This window comes from Paralichthys olivaceus, chromosome 14 (genome assembly GCF_024713975.1).
Source record: "Paralichthys olivaceus isolate ysfri-2021 chromosome 14, ASM2471397v2, whole genome shotgun sequence".
NCBI lineage: Eukaryota > Metazoa > Chordata > Actinopteri > Pleuronectiformes > Paralichthyidae > Paralichthys > Paralichthys olivaceus.
Window position 1 is genome coordinate 20,042,501 of NC_091106.1, and position 19,099 is coordinate 20,061,599.

At 41.7% G+C, this 19,099-nt stretch overlaps 1 protein-coding gene and 1 long non-coding RNA gene across 3 annotated transcripts in view; both read right to left on the reverse strand.

Annotated features, from left to right (window-relative positions):
* Nucleotides 1-4,954, reverse strand: part of LOC138413712 (uncharacterized) — a 10,859-nt gene extending 5,905 nt beyond the window's left edge. The window contains exons 1-3 of the long non-coding RNA XR_011246128.1: nt 4,881-4,954; nt 3,657-3,786; nt 914-957 (exon numbers count right to left, since the gene is read on the reverse strand). This is a non-coding gene — a long non-coding RNA (uncharacterized lncRNA). The remainder of the gene's footprint in view (nt 1-913; nt 958-3,656; nt 3,787-4,880) is intronic.
* Nucleotides 4,955-7,674: 2,720 nt separating this feature from the next.
* LOC109629695 (monocarboxylate transporter 12-B-like) lies at nt 7,675-18,997 on the reverse strand. Of its 2 annotated transcripts, XM_020087505.2 has the most exons (10): nt 18,868-18,997; nt 17,731-18,139; nt 14,746-15,081; nt 12,538-12,641; nt 12,319-12,462; nt 11,729-11,824; nt 11,383-11,536; nt 9,996-10,646; nt 9,664-9,923; nt 7,675-9,391 (listed from the first exon to the last, which is right to left on the reverse strand). In XM_020087505.2, the coding sequence occupies exons 3-10, from the start codon at nt 14,880-14,882 to the stop codon at nt 9,201-9,203; spliced, it is 1,737 nt and encodes a 578-aa protein (XP_019943064.2). In that variant the 5' UTR covers nt 14,883-15,081; nt 17,731-18,139; nt 18,868-18,997; the 3' UTR covers nt 7,675-9,200. The 2 variants fall into 2 exon arrangements, with proteins under 2 accessions (XP_019943064.2, XP_069394410.1); XM_069538309.1 differs by lacking the exons at nt 14,746-15,081; nt 17,731-18,139; nt 18,868-18,997 and adding an exon at nt 13,610-13,744.
* Between the last annotated feature and the right edge of the window lie 102 nt (nt 18,998-19,099).

The window sequence follows — 19,099 nt, forward strand, 5'->3', positions numbered from 1 at the left end:
TTTTTTAAACAGAACTTAAAACTCACATTTGTCAAATGCACCTGAGGTTTTGTTTTTTCGAAGTTAAATCTAAATTGTATTTATTGGAAACAAACAGGACAGATGTGACAGGTCTGCTTGTTTGCAAATGTGTGTGTGAAGTTTGCAGAACAGTGGGCGGAGTCATAACGAAAACTTAAGGTTTCCTCTACTGACAGAGTAGTGGAAAACTGGTGACACGCACACGCACGCACGCACACACACACACACACACACACACACACACACACACACACACACACACACACACACACACACACACACACACACACACACACACACACACACACACACACACACACACACACACACACGAAAAAAAGGTATTAAATGTCAGTAACATGAATTTATAAAATCTCATATTATAAAGTTTCATACAAACCATTCTGCAGGCTCAGGTGTAGAAACAGTAACAATGAGTCTGTGAAGTTCACTTTCTTACACTTACAATAAAACCATACGCAGTGAACACAACACAAGTAGCGAGGAAAAGGCTTGAAAGACATTCTGCCACAACAAAGCTGCACACGCTTCACTTTTCTTTTTTAGCTTGTTTTCTTTTCATCTGTTGTCTGTTACACTCAGGATTTAATATTTAAACACAAACCCTCTTTCACACCGTCGCAGTTTCAAAGAGTGCAGATGCCTCAAGCCAAGCTGATCTTTTCTTCTCTCTCTCTCTTTTCTACCTGTTACCTCATCTCTGTTATCTGCTTTCTTTTCTCTCTCTTATCCTGTGTGTGTGTGTGTGTGTGTGTGTGTGTGTGTGTGTGTGTGTGTGTGTGTGTGTGTGTGTGAGGAGGGGGGCGCAGAAGAAGAGATGGAAAGGTTATGGTGTTACACGTGTGAAGACAGAGTGTGTTGTTCTCTTTACCTTGACAGATTTTTCCAGTCACCAACACAAATCGCAAACAGCACCTGCATGCAGAGACACAGACGTGCACACAAAACTGATTGCAGGAAAGCCAACACAGAAGCACACGTGCACACGCCTGTACACTTTACTTCCTCCATCACAAAAGGAAGTGTCCTCTGCACATTCTGAAGTTGTGTATTTTGGGCAAAGAGGACATGAGCGCATGCACACACTCAGTAGAATTCCAATTTTTACAGATTATTGCTGCATCGGTCGCATATCTGACGATTCTTTGTGAAAAATTTAGTTGATAACGTCACACGGTGCCGAGCTGTCCGTCAGTGACTGAGTGCGTATCTGACAACAGGACAAATGTTTTGGTGAAATGTTTGTGTGGTCAAATATTAAAAACATTTCTCACAAATTAACTGGAAAACATGATTTTGTGAAGTAACCATCTCATGAAAACCAAAATGAGCTAATAGCGCCCCTCAAAGGTCACTCAAAATTGTCTCACACATTAATATCTCTGTAAAATGTAATTTATGTGAATTCAAAATACTATGTTCAATAATATATTATTAAACTGTGGAGAAAAAAAAAGGTCAGGGTTGAAAAGCTTTAACTTTCACAACAGGAGGAGGCTGAAGCTTCTTTGGCTTCAGGCTCAACTTGCTGATAACAGAAAGCAAACAGAAAATCCACACTTCAGTCAGAGACACTTCACGGAGCTGAGACATCATGGAAATACTCATATTTATGTTACACAGATCGTCTTCATCACCCCCTGGTGGCTGGCTGCAGTATAGTTCATACATCCTCCCTCCTCTGTTCGTCAACGGGACACGGAACAAGCTAAAGAGTTAAGGAGCTACAACCAGTCGTTCAAGACCGAGAGTGAGAGCAGAGTGTTCAAGCGTTTAGTTGATTGAAAGCTGAGACTGACTCGTGATTGGTCACTGCTCTCCGTGACCAAAAGACTTTGGCCACAAATCACATCATCGCCGCAAGATGGCAGCGTTTGTGTCCGTGTCCTTGACCCAGATTTAACGAGTCGTTTTAAAGGAGCCCGTCTGTGGAGAATCAGATGTTTTCAGACGTGTCTGCTTGTTGCCCTCACTTGACCTGCAGATTGGATTTATGTGCTTCTCATGACTGTTTTTTTTTTTTTTTAGATGAGCGGGGAGTTTACCTCATTAAAATATTATTTTACCGCATATGTGGTAAACTTGGCCATCGCCACACAGACAGGCACCAACGCCCCCCCCACCCCCCCCCCCCCCCCACCCCTCTGTGTTTTTAATGCAAGAAAAATGTGATTGTACGTCATTGGGAGTGGTCACTTGTGCATTGTGGGTCAACAAAGGGGGCTTTGAAATACGGAGCTGGGAGGCCTTGTGATTGAATGTGAAGACTGTTCGAGGGCACAGAGTTCAGTTTGGAATCAGACTCACGGGCCGGAGCTGCTCAGGGTTTTACCTGCTGCCTTCAAAATCCTGCACTGCTACAGTTTGTCAGAGAATCAGGGAGATTCACTCAATTCATGTTACACAGCATCAGTGCAACATGCATGCTTTATTCAAGCGTTAAGAGAAACAACACTGCGGTTTGTTTGCTGACATATAAGTAGTTTTTAGACGTGAAATGTTTCAATCATGTACTTTGACATTATATCATTTTGCATATTTTACATATATAACTTCAGTTACACCACGGAGGGTCAGGTGAACGTCTCTGTTCACTTCCTCTCATATAATGTACATGTTGGACAGTGATTCTTAACACATGACTTACATTACTTCTAAATAGAGGATCTTTTCCCTGTAGAGCTCATTATAAAAACAGAACTATAATTCATGAATAGGTGTTGACATGAAGATTCCTGCTACTGGTGGTCAAACAAGGACGAGCAGTTCAGTCCAGGTTAACTGACACATAACGACCCGACAGCAGCCGACAGTCTGAGTGCCTGACGCTTTGTCTTCCAGAAATATTGACATTATTTTTCCATTTTAGCGATGAGCTCATCGCTGAGCTGTCGAGCCGGAGCGGTTGTGTTTTTGTTTCTCTTCTGATGATCACAATATAAAACCTACTCCAACCTCAAAAATAAAAAAACACAAAGGTGCCTTTTTAGTCTGACAAGAGAAAAGCCTGAAGGATTGAGGACTAGCTGATAACAAGCAGCACACGTCCGCTGCCCTGAGCTGAACCTTAAAGTTTCTACACACACACAAATATATATATATATATATACACACTCAGAGTATATAGTGCAATAAAATAAGTCACCGACTTCAGAGGGAGGAATGTTAAAGAAAAGCAGGACTTTAGTGTTTTCTCTGCCAGAAAACTCAATAAAGGTATTAGTACTATGAGTTTAATCTCAGTCCTTCCTGACTGACTGACTGACTGACTGACTGACTGACACACACACACACACACACACACACACACACACACACACACACACACACACACACACACACACAGCAATGAAGAGAGAAAAGATCTGAGGCTTTTAAATTCAATAACAGCACTGAGTGCAACTTAACAGTAATTGTTGCATCGCAGGCATCAACCCACAATTAAATTAAAATCCTGAACTTGAGAACTAACGTCACTTTTACACAGGTTTGACACAGACTCTGAGGAGCTGCATCAGTTTGTGTGAGTCTTCAAGAGAGATGAAAATGTGCTTTATGAATTTGAGCTCCTACTTTGAGAGATTGTTTTGATCGTGTGTGTGTGAATCTGTTACCTGATTATGAAGAATAAAGATGGACGACGTGACGGACCTCAGAAGTGTCCCAATCACCACCTGGTGGCCGGCAGCAGTATAGATCAGAAACTCCACCTCCTCCATGTTAGCGGATAGGACGTGGACCAAACTAAAAAGTCAAAGTCATTTTATTTAGTTCTTATCACACAAAACAAAATCCACTTGATGGAAACAAAGACCTTGCTACAGTATGATTCTCCTGCTGCACTGTGAACGTACTCACTCTTTTTCCACTCACACATAACGAACAGTATTAAGTTATTGATTCACAACTTTAGTTTTAGACCAAACACAACAACTGAAATAACACAAGTGAGATAAATGTGAGTGGAAGTGTTGACACGCGTCCTTTTCATCTGTGCTTCCTCAGGAGTGTCTTGTGTCTCAGAGTGTGTTTGTAATCCCGCAAATGACATGCACGAGTGATGTGGTCTCACACTCTCTCACACTCACACACACACACACACACACACACACACACACACACACACACACACACACACACTCACACACACACACACACACACACACACACACTCACACACACACTATGCACCTGGTTGCAGTGTGACAAAAGTATATCAGCAAGTGAATCTAGTGTAAACCAACAACGCAGGTGTCTCGCTCCTGTCTGTGTGTGTCTGTGTGTGTGTGTCTGTGTGTGTGTGTGTGTGTGTGTGTGTAAGATGCATTTCCAGTCGTGCTGTTCTGTAATTCAACACCGTCTGTGTTTTCATGAGCAAAAGAATTTGAAATGAAGAAATCAGAATGAAAACCGACTGCATGATTTGTGTTTCAAGATTCAAAATGTTTCAGTATATTGATGCTGAAACATTAACAGTTAATCTGCTTGTTGCACAAGTGTCAAATGTTCCTGTGGCTGTAATCAACAGTAGATGTGATTAACTTCTGATCACGGATCTGTTCTTCCTGACAAACAGTAGCCGTACACTCTGCCTCATGGCCTTTACAGCACATTCAGTCCTCCAGAGTCACATTGGCTCCCCCCTGTGGATCAGACTATAACCTGAGAGGCTGCTGTGTGTGTGTGTGCCTGTGTATATGCATTGTTCTCAAACACTGCTGCACGTTACATTTTGTCAGGTTTTTATTTAACATTAAAACACCACACAGTCACTTTGCTTCGTCCCACTTTACGTTTCTAAACTCAGCGGTTAAGTTCAACGCTGCTTTGTGAATTACCTTCCTCGTCGTCCACCTTCCTCTCCGCAACCTGGCAAACTCTGACCCGCGGCCACAGCTCAGCTTAAGTAGAGGCCGCGTGATTGGACTGCACCATTCTGCTGCAGACTGAGGGGGGTGTTCTCAGGGCCCACCGTCATCTGTGCCACAGCACTGTCTTCTTCGTCCCCTGCAATAATCTATGGACGGGGCCAGTTCTGACCGTCAGGAGCTGAGATGGTGGCACTTGGTCTGAGGAGCAGATCTGTGATCTATGTTTAAACTCTACAGCGGTTTATTCAGAAAAACCTCTGCTTGGTTTTGTGACCCTTCTTAAATTGTGTGAATAATTTGGAAAAATGAAAATCTCCCAGTTTCTAAGCTCAATTTATTGAGGTGAGGGATTTATGTTTACAGAACAAACAGGATAGAAAAGATGTGTATTTATGTTTATTTATCATATTCAATGTAATTGAATGTGTTTAGTTTTTATTTATAGTTATTTATGATCAAGTTTAAGGTTGAACTTTAGAAAGAAATCAAGCTCACGTTTCTTTGTCATCAGTGTTTGAATCATTGTCAGTTTTATTAGATAGATGGATAGAAATTAAACAGAGAGGATTAAAACGATGGAGACAAAGGCGATGAAGAGTACAGATGAAGAATCGGTCACGTGGAATCTGATCAAATCTGGGATCCATTAAAAGACGAGAGGACAGAGAAGCACTGACGAGCACTTTCCTCTTCTGCTTTGGTGTTGAATCAAAAGTGAACAGACAGAAAAAGTGCAGGTTTTAATGTGTGTTCACAGAAACAGGGGAAGTCCTTTTCATATTTTTTCTGTGTTCGGGGATGCCAACCTCAGAGGAAACCCCTCCTCCGCCTGCCTCCCACGCATCCACCTACACAGTGGAAACTTCTGTCTGAACAAACAAGCGCACACACACACACACGTGCACGCACATCACACCCATGACGACTGCTGTCCGGGGGGAGGGGTTCAGATGATGTGACACCTCCTGGCAGCCATATTGGGAGTCAGGTGTTTAAGGGCAACAACAGCATTAGAGTACAACTAAATACTTTTACTGTATGATATGTAGTTTGAGGTTTCTGTATAGTACTTAAGTATTGTCATTGTATTCACCTTGACTGTGATATTTACTAGTTCATCTACAAATTAAGATTTTACCAACAAACCAAATGAAGAAGTTGTAAAATATGATGCGTTTAAACAAAAACACGTGGTCCATTATAAAACAGTGATCAATCATTTGTTATTTTTCTTTGGCTTTTCCTCATCTTCAAGTGAAGTAAACAGGAAACATAACTACCTTATCAGATTTCTCACTTTCACTATGAACATTACTGAGCACATCTCACTTCACAAACCTTTTTAGCAGCTCTACCTTCTATTTTTCTGACTATTTCTAATCCTTCCTCACATTATATCACCCACTGCAGCTCTGTGAGGCCAACACAGGTTTGTGATATAACATCTGATGAGAATAACAATGATAAAAACACTTCCCACTGAGAGTTAGATATCACACTCTAGTTTCATATTAATCTAAGACTATAGATTTGATTCAATGAGGATTTAACCAAACTCATATTTCTATTGTTCTATATGCACCTTCTTGAAAAAAGCTATTTGAGGAACTGAAAGCTTTTCCTTATCTTATTGACGCACAAACTGTTGTTGTGTAATGACTCATTTCGTTCTGAAAAATCAGCTGATTCAAAAAACCACAAATACAAAACAATACCAGACTGTAGATCTCAGGGCACTGATAAATCTAAACACCATGCGGAATGGTACAAACACACACACGCACACACACACTGCACATTTGAGGATGCTGTTGCAGCAACGGAACAATGCAGGGCTCCCTGTGTGGGGGCAGAGAACGGGATGTTCTCTATGGTGAACACACACTTCATACACACACACACAACACACACGTGGGTGTAGCAGTAAGTCAAAGGGAAACTGACTTCACACAGTCACTGTCTGCTCCGACAAGAATTAGCTCTTCAGAGTCAATGTGGAGAAAATAAATATTTAAATTAAAAATCTTTATAACTGGGTTTCTGTTGCCACAACTATTAATAAAACAAACTAGTTTTCCTGCACGTTCACTTTCCTGTGTCGACAGTGGGTTTTCTTAGTTCAGCTAAAAGTTTCGGTGTCACTTCTTCAACAGTATCTTGTATGTTATGTATTATTAGTCCAATGGTGAGTTTAGATCAGAAACAATCTGCTCAGCAAACAGTTTTATTTCTTCCATCACTTTCTTCTCTCTGTCTTGTTAAGTCCAGTTTTTCTCTCCCGTCGTTGACACTTTCTCGGTCTAGTAGTTTTCCACTGTTTGAAAACTTGATTTGAAAAGTTTTTGAATGTGTGAGATGATCAACAACAGAGCCACTGGAAGCTGCGGTCTACTGCCCCCTAGTGGCTGAAGACCCATCACCCTGCTCCTTCACAGCAGGTGCAGAATAGAAAAGAATAGAAAAACAGAAAACTGAAGAATCAGAAGGAATATTTTTCATGAATATAATAAGAAATCACACATTTGTTTCGATCTTATTGTTGCTGTTAATTAACTTACTATATTTATATAAAATACCAGAAGCATTACAAAATCCAATTAATTTAATGACTAAATAGCAACCAAAACTTTCTGTGCCTCAGTGTTTAAATTGACCAAACATCCCAGAAACACACGACGTCTACTTGAACAACGTGTTGATTTAAGAGTTTTCCTTTGAATGAAACTTGATAAAACTGTCAAATAAACCCCACAGACACTTATTGCATGAACACGTTTTATTTACATTCAGTGAGTCAAGTGTTGTGATTTGATCAGCGAACACAAAGCTCCTCCAACCAAACGGAGTAAAACTGAGGTTAATGTATATATTTCTTTGACATGTCTTTTTTCACAGGTGCTATTATTTCCCAGGAATCTTTCGTCTGATTCAAAGTACTGCGGTGGCAATTTCTGTGACACACGCACAGAGTCAAACACGTATCCCAACCAGAGATAACATGAGAAACCGTAAAGTTGTGGTTTCTCAAGGCCATAATCCAAAGTCTCTTAATCCATCGTGAACCCTGAAGTTTCTCTTTAACACAAACAATTTGGTCAGTCCTCCACACACACGTCTGCTCATGCAAGTATACATACACAAAAGACACATTTCCAATACAGTACATAAAACAACTCTCTTCAGCATTCATCTTACGTCCAGCACAAAGGGCTGAATACCTGCAGCAGTGCAGACTTTATGTCACCTCTCCAGGTGTAAGGGAAGTCCAACTCCCTTCTGCTCCCTGAAAGCTCCCGTAGTTTTACTGGTTATGTTCCAACAGTTTTTTTCCCCAAAAGGTTTGTAAGCAATACTGTCAGGAATATATATTGTTGTGCGTTACAGTCGCAGGATGTCAAGTGTTGCCAAGCTTTAAAACACAAGTTTACATGATGACGTGTCGGTCTGAGGGTGACGACAGTTCCTCGCTCCGTCCTGATCCACAAACATCAGCATGTTTGCTTCGTCTGATATGTTTTTTGATATGTGTTGCTCTGTATGGAGATGTAAGGCACATCACAGCTTGGTAAACGTAAAATTCACCTCAAATCAAAGTAAAATTTAAAATTCAAATTCAAATTAAATTATTTTTTTCATATCCTAAAGGAAAATTCAATTAATTACAATAGGTAGTGCAATTTCAGGTATGGAAATCATATTTTGTTTTCAAATTGATTCACTGAAAGTTATTTGATGAGAGATAAGTTCATGGTTCAACTCTGCAGCCTTGTGAAAGGTTCCTGTGCACACGCTGCTAACAATGACGTGCTCATGCTCATGCTTGTTCATGATACATGCAAATGAATCACATTCTTCTGAAATTAAAAACAATTATCATGATGAATTGATCGACATAATCTTTTGAGTTCATAAAAAAACTCTTTTCAATCAAAAGTTTCGATAAAATTGATGAGTTCGTTCGTCTCCACATTATTGAATCTCTCACTAAAGCCTGTGAGTTTTAATGGTGACATGTTTTCAAACTTTGGCTCGTGTGACATAAGAAAACCCTTTTTTTTCCACAGGACAGAAAAAATCCACAAAGATTTCAAAAAATTACGCTTTCAAAAGTCAGAACAAACAGCAATTTCAAAACAAAGGGCTGAGGTTGTTCCACTGTGGTTCTTCTGGGAACTGTTCTTACTGAACCTGAGATCTCGGTTCCAATGCCCCAAACGCATCAGCGACCGACGATAGCACCATGACTGTTTTCTTTGTAAACCTACGGTCCAGCAGAGGTGAGGTGCATCATATGATTCCCTGCTGAGCCGCGACAGAAGCACCCTGATTCAGATCTAAATGAGCAACTGAGTTAGACTTGGACCTCCGGCAGCGTCTGACTAACATGGTGGATATTAGGACCACGGAGCTGAACATGAAGCAGGCGCCGCTGAGGAGGAAGGTTGCTGCATAGTCGCCCGTCCTGTCGACCAACCAACCTGCAGACAGACACACAGGAGGGGATGTATGAAAAATAACAGACAAAACAATGAATCATTAAAAAAACTAAGTTTGCAAGTAACAATTTATCTTTCTCAATAAAATCGAAGATGCCCAGGGACAGATTTTGAGAAACGAAAAAAAGTGAAAATGAATTTCAAGATCTCAAAAATAATGTTTCTCAATAATTAAGGTTTAAAATGATTCCCACTAAGATCTTCCAGTACACACACAACACAGCAGCAGTTGTGATACTTCAATGAACTCTTACCTCCTATCGGCGGACTGATCAGGTAAGGGATAGCGTGCAGGAAGTAGACCACACCCAGGCCGGAGGTGAGATAGGTGGAGCCCACAATGTCAGAGGTCACCACTGGGATGAGCGCCACATATGCTCCGTCAAAGTATCCGTAGAGCACGGAAAACGGGACAAGGAGCGAGAAGGAGTGAAGGAGGGGGACGAACATGCAGCAGAGGCCCTCCAGGCCGATCGCCACCATGTAGCTCAGCATGCGATACTTCTTCAGACACCTGGAACGATGGAAATCTGTCAGCATCCTTATCAATATTCATCACAAACACACAAACACAGAACGCACGTACTTCCTGTCCGTGATCCATCCGAAGGTGATGTTCCCCACAATGCCGCTGACTCCAAATATGGACATGAGGAAGGCGGCGTGCTTGTAGTCCACCCCCACACTGAGGGCGTATGGGACCAGGTAAACAACTGGAGCGCTGCAGCCGTACGCCAAAAACAGGAAGGACACCGACAGAATCAGGAAGTCGGGCCTCACAAGGAAACCAAACTCCTCTGTGAACTCGGAGCAAAAACACCGACCTCTGGATGAGGTCCTGACATCTGTCGTGTCAGCTTTACTGCTCAGGATCAAAGATTCCACTAACTTCATGTCCCCGATCGTGCTTCCATTTGCTAACTTGGAATCCGAGCGTTTGATCTCCCCGAGCACTGTCTCCGTTAGCTTGTTGCTGAATAAAATGCATTCAGACACCTTCATATCTGTCGGGCCGGAGAGCAACGATATGTTCCTCTCAGTTAGTTTGTCGTTGTCCAGTCTCGTGTTTTTGAGCGCTCCGTTGGCTATGAGCAGCCCTCGAGTTTCCTTTAAGTTGCTTATTTCCAGCTGCTTTGGCTCCACCTGGCTGCAGTCAGCTGGTACTTGTTCAGTGTCTTTCGTGTCCAGCACTGTTGTCAGGCAGGCTTGCTCTGAGTTAGTCACCTTCTTTGGTTTCCTGCAGATGGACGAGAACAGAAAAGAAGAAAATACACTGAGTTAGATCAAGATAATTGATGTGAACAGTTTTGGGTTATATGCTTTAGACAGAAAGTGTTTCATCTGTACTAAAACAACAACGCAACTATATTTAAAAATGACTGTGGTTGTATTTCTCTGTCCAGCGGAGCAGTTTCAGTCTACAAGCATTTTTTTTAGACTCATACAATCTGTGACCTTTGATCAAACAAAACTTATCAGTAAATTAGTGAGTGACCAACTGAGGCAACTTTGAAAAGATAGTCTCGCTATAAAATATAACGCTCGTGAGCCAAAAAAGGTTTTGCAAACTCACTGTGACTTTGACCGTTGACCCTAGACAACCAAAATCAGTTCATCTTTAAATCCAACTGGACGTTTGCACCAAATTTGAAGATATTCCCTCAAAATGTACTTGAGATATTTAGTTACACAGATACGTACGTCCATACAGACGGAGGGACAACTTGCCTGCTCCTGTCACAGGCACATGAAAACTGAAGTTGTGGTCATATTATTTTCTAAACCAGAGACGTCCTGTAGTCATCAGTTTTAGCTTGCACAGCTTTGCTCTGGGAACTTGTGAAGAGCATGTTAATACATCTGTGACCTCTCAACAATGAATCTAGTTTCAGCTCTAGAATACGCTGACACAAGTCTTATCTAGATCATTCTCCTCCATGCAGCTTTAATTTTTGGGGATTTTAGGACTTTACCTTTCACCTCTTGGCTCCAGCGGCCTCATCAGAGCTCCACAAACACACAGGTTGGAAACAAATCCTCCCAGGATGAGCAGAGCTCCTCTCCAGGAGTAATGCTCTATGAGCAGTTGGACGACAGGAGCCAGGATGAAGGTCCCGATGCCACTACCTGAAGATGAGGTGAAAAGGGATTTGATGGGATGAAACAACAAGAAGAGGAGAAAAGAGGAGAACTGAAGAGGAACTCAATAGGCAGACTAGAGAAAAGTGAAAGAGGATGATGGAGTAGAGGAGATGAGATGGAAAAGTGAAGTATAAATGACGAGAGAAGAAAGCAACAGGTAAGCAAAGTTGTCACTACCAGACTGGGCGATGCCATAGGCCAGAGCTTTCCTCTCACTGAAGTAACTCCCAACCATCGCTATGGCTGGTGTGTAGCTGAGAGCAAAGCCAAGACCTGCAGGGGACGAATACAAAGGTTTTCCAGTTTGGCAAAACCTGCCAAATGTTGTCAGACACCAACAAGAAGAATTCTGTCAAATGTGATCCACCGTGAACATGGTGAGGAGGTTTTAAAGGGCAACTCAACACAAAATACACAGTCAGTGGTCTCAATGTCATGATTTATATTAACAGCTTAAGTGTTGACAAAAGGAAACCTTTTAAACTGTAATCTGACATGTTTAAATCTGTTAAACTACGTATGTAAGATGTGATGCATGATTCCTGTGGAGGACTAATGAAGCTACCTACAGCCTCAACCCCTTTCGACCTTGATGACATCACGTCACGAGCGGTCTACACGCCAAATTACTCTCATTTATCACTTTCTTCTCTTACTGTGCATGGCAATACACTTTTTCTATTTTTCACTGTAGGTTTCTCCTGATTAAAATGGATTTACCAAGGACGGATATTGATGAAGAGCCCGGGTGTCATGTGCCCACGTACCTGTGAGGATCCCCAGGGAAGTGTAGAGATATTCCACACTGGAAGCGAAGGAGCTGAGGACGAACCCGGCAGCAGAGAGCAAACCCCCCAGGATCATTGTGGCTCTGCAGGACAGACGGCTCCCAAGGAAACCACCCAGAGGAGCTGCAAACACACTTTGTGTTCATTACACTATTTATTATTTATATAATTTATTGTCTGCATGTACTGATGTTTTACCACAAAGCATGGTGGTACAGTCAATCAGACTGTGGATCCAGGCGGTGGTGGAATAATCCTGCTCAAAGTGCAGCTGGAACTCCACGAAGAAGATGGAGACACATCTGAATACAGAGAGAGGGAATGTTAGATTTATTCCGTTCTAACACAGCAGCCTGCAAAAGTGTAGCATTGATAAATAGCAGTTTTACTGTATTGGCTCATCAATGCTGCTGCAGTCTTTTTAATGACATGAAAAATAACTCAAAAACACAGATATAACTTGGGAGCGTTTCTGCAGATTATTAACTTTTGTACCTGATCAGTTAAAGGGCAAGGGCAACAAAGATAGGGTCAGAAAAACACATCTCCACAATCACGGAGCAACAGAGACAATCTGAAGTTTGTATGGATCGGACGTTATACCCCATCGTGTGATGAGAGATGTCACGAAGATATCAGGAAGAAATAGTTTGGTAAGAGTGAGTCAATTAAGACGGCATCACTTTAAAGTTTCTTGTGTCAGAGCGCTCAATATCTAAATCAGCCGTCACTGTTGGTGTAATAACTGTCGGAGGATTTAGATCATATTAGGTCAGTTCCATGTCAGAGTCAATAAAGTGGAGTGAAGTGAAGTGGGTGCAGTGTTCATCAGTTTATGGACGTCAGTCATATCCTACAATCTGAGGGCTCTGTACTCCCTGACCCATGTTTTATGACTCTGATCGTCCGATATGTAAAACCAGAGAGTGCCTCTTCGTCTTATAAAGGCCGCAGGACAGAACTTCAGACAGACATTAACACATCGCATTGATAAGGAACATTAAAATCATAAATTAATTAGGACAATAGCGATTTTACTTTATGATCTGCTATTGACTGAAGATGGATATAAATTGCGCCAACAGACACACAAGTAGAGTCAGCACCAGAATGGTTCATCGAATTACAGCAAATTAGAAGCTGGATGTTTGTTATTGATATCATCACAAGATTGTTATTATCTCAATTTAATTTTTCCTTCCTCTGGGGTGGCACAGTGGAGCAGTGGTTAGCACTGTTGCCTGACAGGAAGAAGGCTCTGGATTCTAACCTGACTGTGGGTTGTGGGTTTGGTTGTCTCTCTATATGTCGGACCAGTCCAGGGTATAATGTACGAGTCACTCTGCTCTCCCTGCGAACCTCACAGGATAAGTCCTATAGATAATGGATCTGTCGGATGTTTGATGCTGTCTGTTCCCTGTTCCCCATTGTTCTCTGTGCAGACACCCTGACCATATGAAAGACGCCGCTGTGTGAAGAACACGATCCCTCACCACCTCCCCTTCTGCAAAAATGTTCAGGGCCTGAACCGTATTTCTCTGCGGCGTTGGGTAAAAGTGTTGTCCCTGCGCTATGTGCACACTTGTTTTTAAGTGTCAAGTGTCAGCTGAGTTGTGGGGGGGGGGGGGGGGTGATGGGCTGACTGTGCAAGCTAAGAAACATGGAAACATCTCAGCAGGAGTTTTAAAGTCCCAGTGGAAAAAAGACGACATTGATTAGCAGCTTAAAGGTTTGAGCTGAGTGGGGACGGAGTCTTGCCAGGTAATAACACAAAGGTGTTTAAAAAAAAAAAAAACTGAGAACATGAAGCATGAACTCTGTGCAGAGTTAGAGTTTAGTTGTTTAGTAGATTTGTTGAAGGAACAGTCTGTTCTCCATAAAAATGCCACATGTGATAAAAACATGAGGTTCCAGTTGAAAAATTCTCCCAATTATCATGATCAGATACAGACACAGATTCAGTGTTTCTATTACGAGGTCTTCCATAAAACTGCTCGTTCATTTACCTCACCTCAACTCTGAAGCTTAGAAAAAAAACACAAGATATGGAAGAACTGTAAACCAGAATCACCAAGCTGCTGTTGTATCCTCCGACAACCCGTGCAGATGTTTTCTGAGGATATGAGGTAACAAACCTTGAACTTTAAATCCCCAAAATCTTATCAGGTCTCTGAGCCTAAGGGAGCATTGTGTTCCTGTGACGTTGTGTTAGTCACAGGAACATAAATGTGTTTTGTGAGGTGTAACCTTTGGTATTTAATAACCAAATTCTAATCAGCTCATCTGTAGGTCCAACTGAAGGTTCTTGAGATATCGTGTTCGCAGGTATGGGACGGACAGACCGAAAAAAACATCAAGCCTTTGGCCACAGAAGCCTCACTGGATTAAAAACCTGACAACAATCACCTGGTCACTGCCCGAATGCAGATGGTGGCGAGGAAACAACCAGCAACGATCATCCAACCCCAGCCGCCTTCCGGTGCTGTCGTGACCCCAGACACGCTCCTGCCTTCTTTGGGCTTCTTCTCCTTGTTGACTGCCATCGCTCCAGCCAATCACAGGACAGATTGGCATCGGTGTTCTCTCCTTTTAGACACAGGGGGGCGCTGGAGGTCAAAAATCCTCACCTTGATGTTCTCTGTCTGTCTCTAAACGTACAGCATGTTTTCCATTGGCCAGGTTGAAGATCTGCAGACACCTGAAAGAACCATGGTCCTTCCTGTTCCTCCTCTTCCTCCGTCACTGAGGAAACACAGAAATTCAAACATGAATATCAGAGTAATATTGTTACAGCTCATTTCAGTTCCACGCTACAACTGCTTCATGTGTTTCCACAAAACTTGGTGGAACGATGGAACACGGGCCAAGAAAGAACACGTGCAATTTTGCCGTGAATCCCGACAAAATGGTTGAACTTCTTGAACGTTTTCAGTTATGACGTTTTCGATTATAGCAAAAGTTTGTAATCTTAGTTATGAGACAAAAAGACAGTTGTGCTTTAAGCTAAACGCTAATATCAGCATGTTTAAAACCCTAATGCTAACATGTGAATCTTGGTGGTCACCACTTAAGAGGCCATTTTTTTTCAAATCATTCATTCATTCATCCTCAGGGGAACATGAATGTTATTCCGGCATTAGGCTCTCGGCCATATTTGCAAATTTGGAATCTGGTCACTCACACAAACAATGAGCCAGGATGATTTTTAAACTTTATTTGTATGTTATGATGAGTGACAGATATTTCCTGTGAAAAACACACAAACTACAGTTTCATGGCAGAGGCGTTTTCAGTTGTCTCCAAACTTCAGATTGTGTTGAAGGTGAAACAACACTAAAGAGAGAAATTTCGCAGGGTTTAAAATGTTGATAAAGTTTTTTACAGCATCTTTCAGAGTTTCAGCCTCTCTGTGGTATTTTTGCATGTGTCATACTAACACCTCCTAACCAGAGATCCTAAAGTAAACATCTCGTCATGCCTCCTCGTCACACTCTGTTCACACTGAACCAAACAAGCCAGTGAATTACCATCCTCACGTGTGAGCTTAGATGCTGCCATTCGTCAAACAGCGGCAGATTTCTCTCTGGCTCTGTGACTCCTGACAAGAGGTGCAACATTCCTGCCTTGAACTGTGGAAGTGGAAATGAAAAGCTTGTCCCCAAACCCTCAACAGTTTAAAATCTAACTCAGCTTCGGTACAAGCTCTTGGGTGAATACTGCCTATGCAGAGCAGCAGCCAGATGTTAATCTTGTGGTTAACCAGACTTCTTCTTCTGTAGCGTCTGAAAGGAAAAAACAACTGTGATCATACCCCAGATCAGATGTCAGCTCCATGTTCCCAGGAGGCTGAACTGATCGATCCTGGTTGTTTGCATTTGTAAATCAGACCCTGAGGGAAATGCCCCCCCCCCGATCCATTCCTTTAATGAGTTGCTAACACCTGTTGGTACGAACCAGCAGCAGTGAAGCAGCGTGTATTTCCATTTGAAAAGGCCTTCACATCACCTGGACTGTTTTTCGTCATTCAAGCTACTTTGTCTGTTTGAGAAAACATTGTGTGTGTGTGTGTGTGTGTGTGTGTGTGTGTGTGTGTGTGTTGTGTGTGTTGTGTGTGTGTGTGCGTGTGTCTGTTGATAAGAAGGTTGAAAAGGGCAGAGACCTTAGTTACAAGAAAGCCAATGCTGAATAATGAAACGAAACAATAAAAGGAACAAAGACGAAACAGATTTTAAAACTAAAACCTTAAATAAACACAGAGAACCGTCATATCTGTTCTGCAGAAACTGCAACTGTGCAACGTCCAAAGGTTTGTGCAGCCGGTTCTGCTTCGTCATCTGCTCCATCAAAAGGTTATCTCACCAAACTAACAGGCTGTAAAGTTTGCATTTGTGCACAAGCCTAACTGAGAATGTCCCTCCTGCGGCAAAGTAAACTGGCACCAAGCCATGAAAACGGCCCAGTTTACGTAGACTGACCGAAAAATCCCACAGTTTAAAACGTGCGGTCGAGAACTGAGGCTACGTGGAAAAAAATGTATTTAACTTAGAAATTAGAGTATAATTTAATTACTTGACAAATTTACATACTTTCAAAAATGTTGGCACAGTGGAATAAAACAAAAGTGGAGGAAAGGATGAATAAATATTTTTTGGGTAATAACAGAAACAAAAGAAAGTTTTGGAAAAATCGTGAAGATCGTAAATAACTTCAGAACCTGTTAAACAATTATGGTGTAAGGATTTATAACATGATCCCCAGACTGATGACGAAAGAAACCTGGAACAATAAAACTTGGAAGGACATGAAGGACAGTGATGTACTTTACATTCAAACCCAAGTTTTCCGAACAGACTTACAGTGTTTTACAAGTTTGTTCCATCTGCATCGATGTAAACTTTACTGTTCATTTATGAACCATTAAGAACCTGAAACTATTTTGATTTGTGCTATTCAAACAATAAAATGAAACTAAAAGTGTTAAAGCTAATTCAAAAGGTGATGATAATTTGCATTTATTTAGAATGGGTGTAAATGAGAACAGTGAATGTTAAGTTAATCCAATAAAAGATTGAAAACCTGAATCAGATTCTTGAAGCTGTTGCTGCACATTTTTACTGGATTTGTGATCTAACTTTAGAAAAAACAGAATATTCTCCTCAGTAAAGAATTTACAATGAATCTCCTCTGCAGACACATTCCATTTTTATATCTTTTTTTTAACAATTCATTGTAATTCACGTTTCGTTGCGTTTTTTCCTGCAGTTACTGTTCATTGGGTAAAAAGGAAATTCACAATAAATATCCAGAAAGAAACAAAGTGAGGAGAAGAGTTGAGAGTCTGCAAATGACGAACAAAGATTAAAAAAAACACAAAAACAAGTGTCGACTCACATCAGACTGTGCTTCCTCCTCCAGTGTCACCGCTTCATGGCTCCGGTGTCCGGACGGCAGCAGCTCGAGCGATCAGAAGAACGATCGCGTCAGAACCGAGCGGGGGAAACAGGGAGTGTTCCAGCTGTTGCGTGTGAGCCGCTGTGCCCAGAAACATCTGCAGCTGCGGCTTAAGATACGAGGCGGGCCGTGACGTCACACAGCAACACCCAGGCGGTGTTCCCAAACACACGCTCGCTTGCGTAAAACACACAACACACTCCACGCGTAAAAATGCGCAGAGGCTTCCCCGTGCGTAACTCTGTGCCCGCGCCTCCATTTCACAACTTCGACACCCCAGCGATTTGTGCATGAACTCGCTGTGTATCTCAACTTGTCCTGCGCGCCAGGGGCCCTCCGGTAGGTGGCGCTAATGGTGCAGATTACGGGTTTTTTATTAAAAAAAACAAACAAAACATGTTTTCAGATGATTTGTGATTCACTTGCAGACTCAGTGTGGTTTTTAAATACAAAACCACATGAACAAAACAATGCACAGAAACCAAACACTGCAGCCATTTACTACACAACAGATACATGGATGCTGATATTACTTTTACTTAATGTAAAATGTTCAGTGCTAGAACTTCCCTTGTACCATTATAGTGGTATTAAATATTAATGCTCTATATTCTACAGTGTATTAAAGTGCAGAGAGGAATCTATAGGACTGACAGAAAAGTGAGGTTATATTCATTTACATTCTGAGTCGATCTCTTGAGTTTAATATTAACCCCTCACAATATCCATTTATCAATTCATGCCCAACCTTCAAAATCTTCACCTGCTGCTCAATTTGATTGTTGTCGAAACCTAAATAGAGAAAATATAAACTATCGACAACTTGAGTCACTTAAATCCAAGAACACAACCAGTACCAGGCCCCTGACCGCTGGGCTCTTGGATGTGCTGCCTCCAGGCCAAAGCTTAACGCTCTCTCCAAAGTTCTTTTCGACTATTAATAATGAATTAGCATCATGAATTATTAAACAGGGCATATCAACATCTACATCTGATTTATCAACATTAAACCCAGTGAGGAGTGGAACCTGCTGTAATCCAACAGATGACAGGGTAGAAATTGAAGGAGTGACTTACCTCGTGCCATAACAACATGTTGAACTAAGATAATACCAAACCTTCACTATCATTTGATTTATATATTTAATTTAATTTAATGTTGAGGCCGACTGTCTCATTCTGACAATAAAAACAATGAATTGTGGGTAAGAAAACATACTCGCGTGCCTCTTAGCAGCAGCCTTCAGACCATTTGGGTGATGTCACTTCCTCAATTGTCAATGGACTCATCCACTATTGTTTCAGAGGG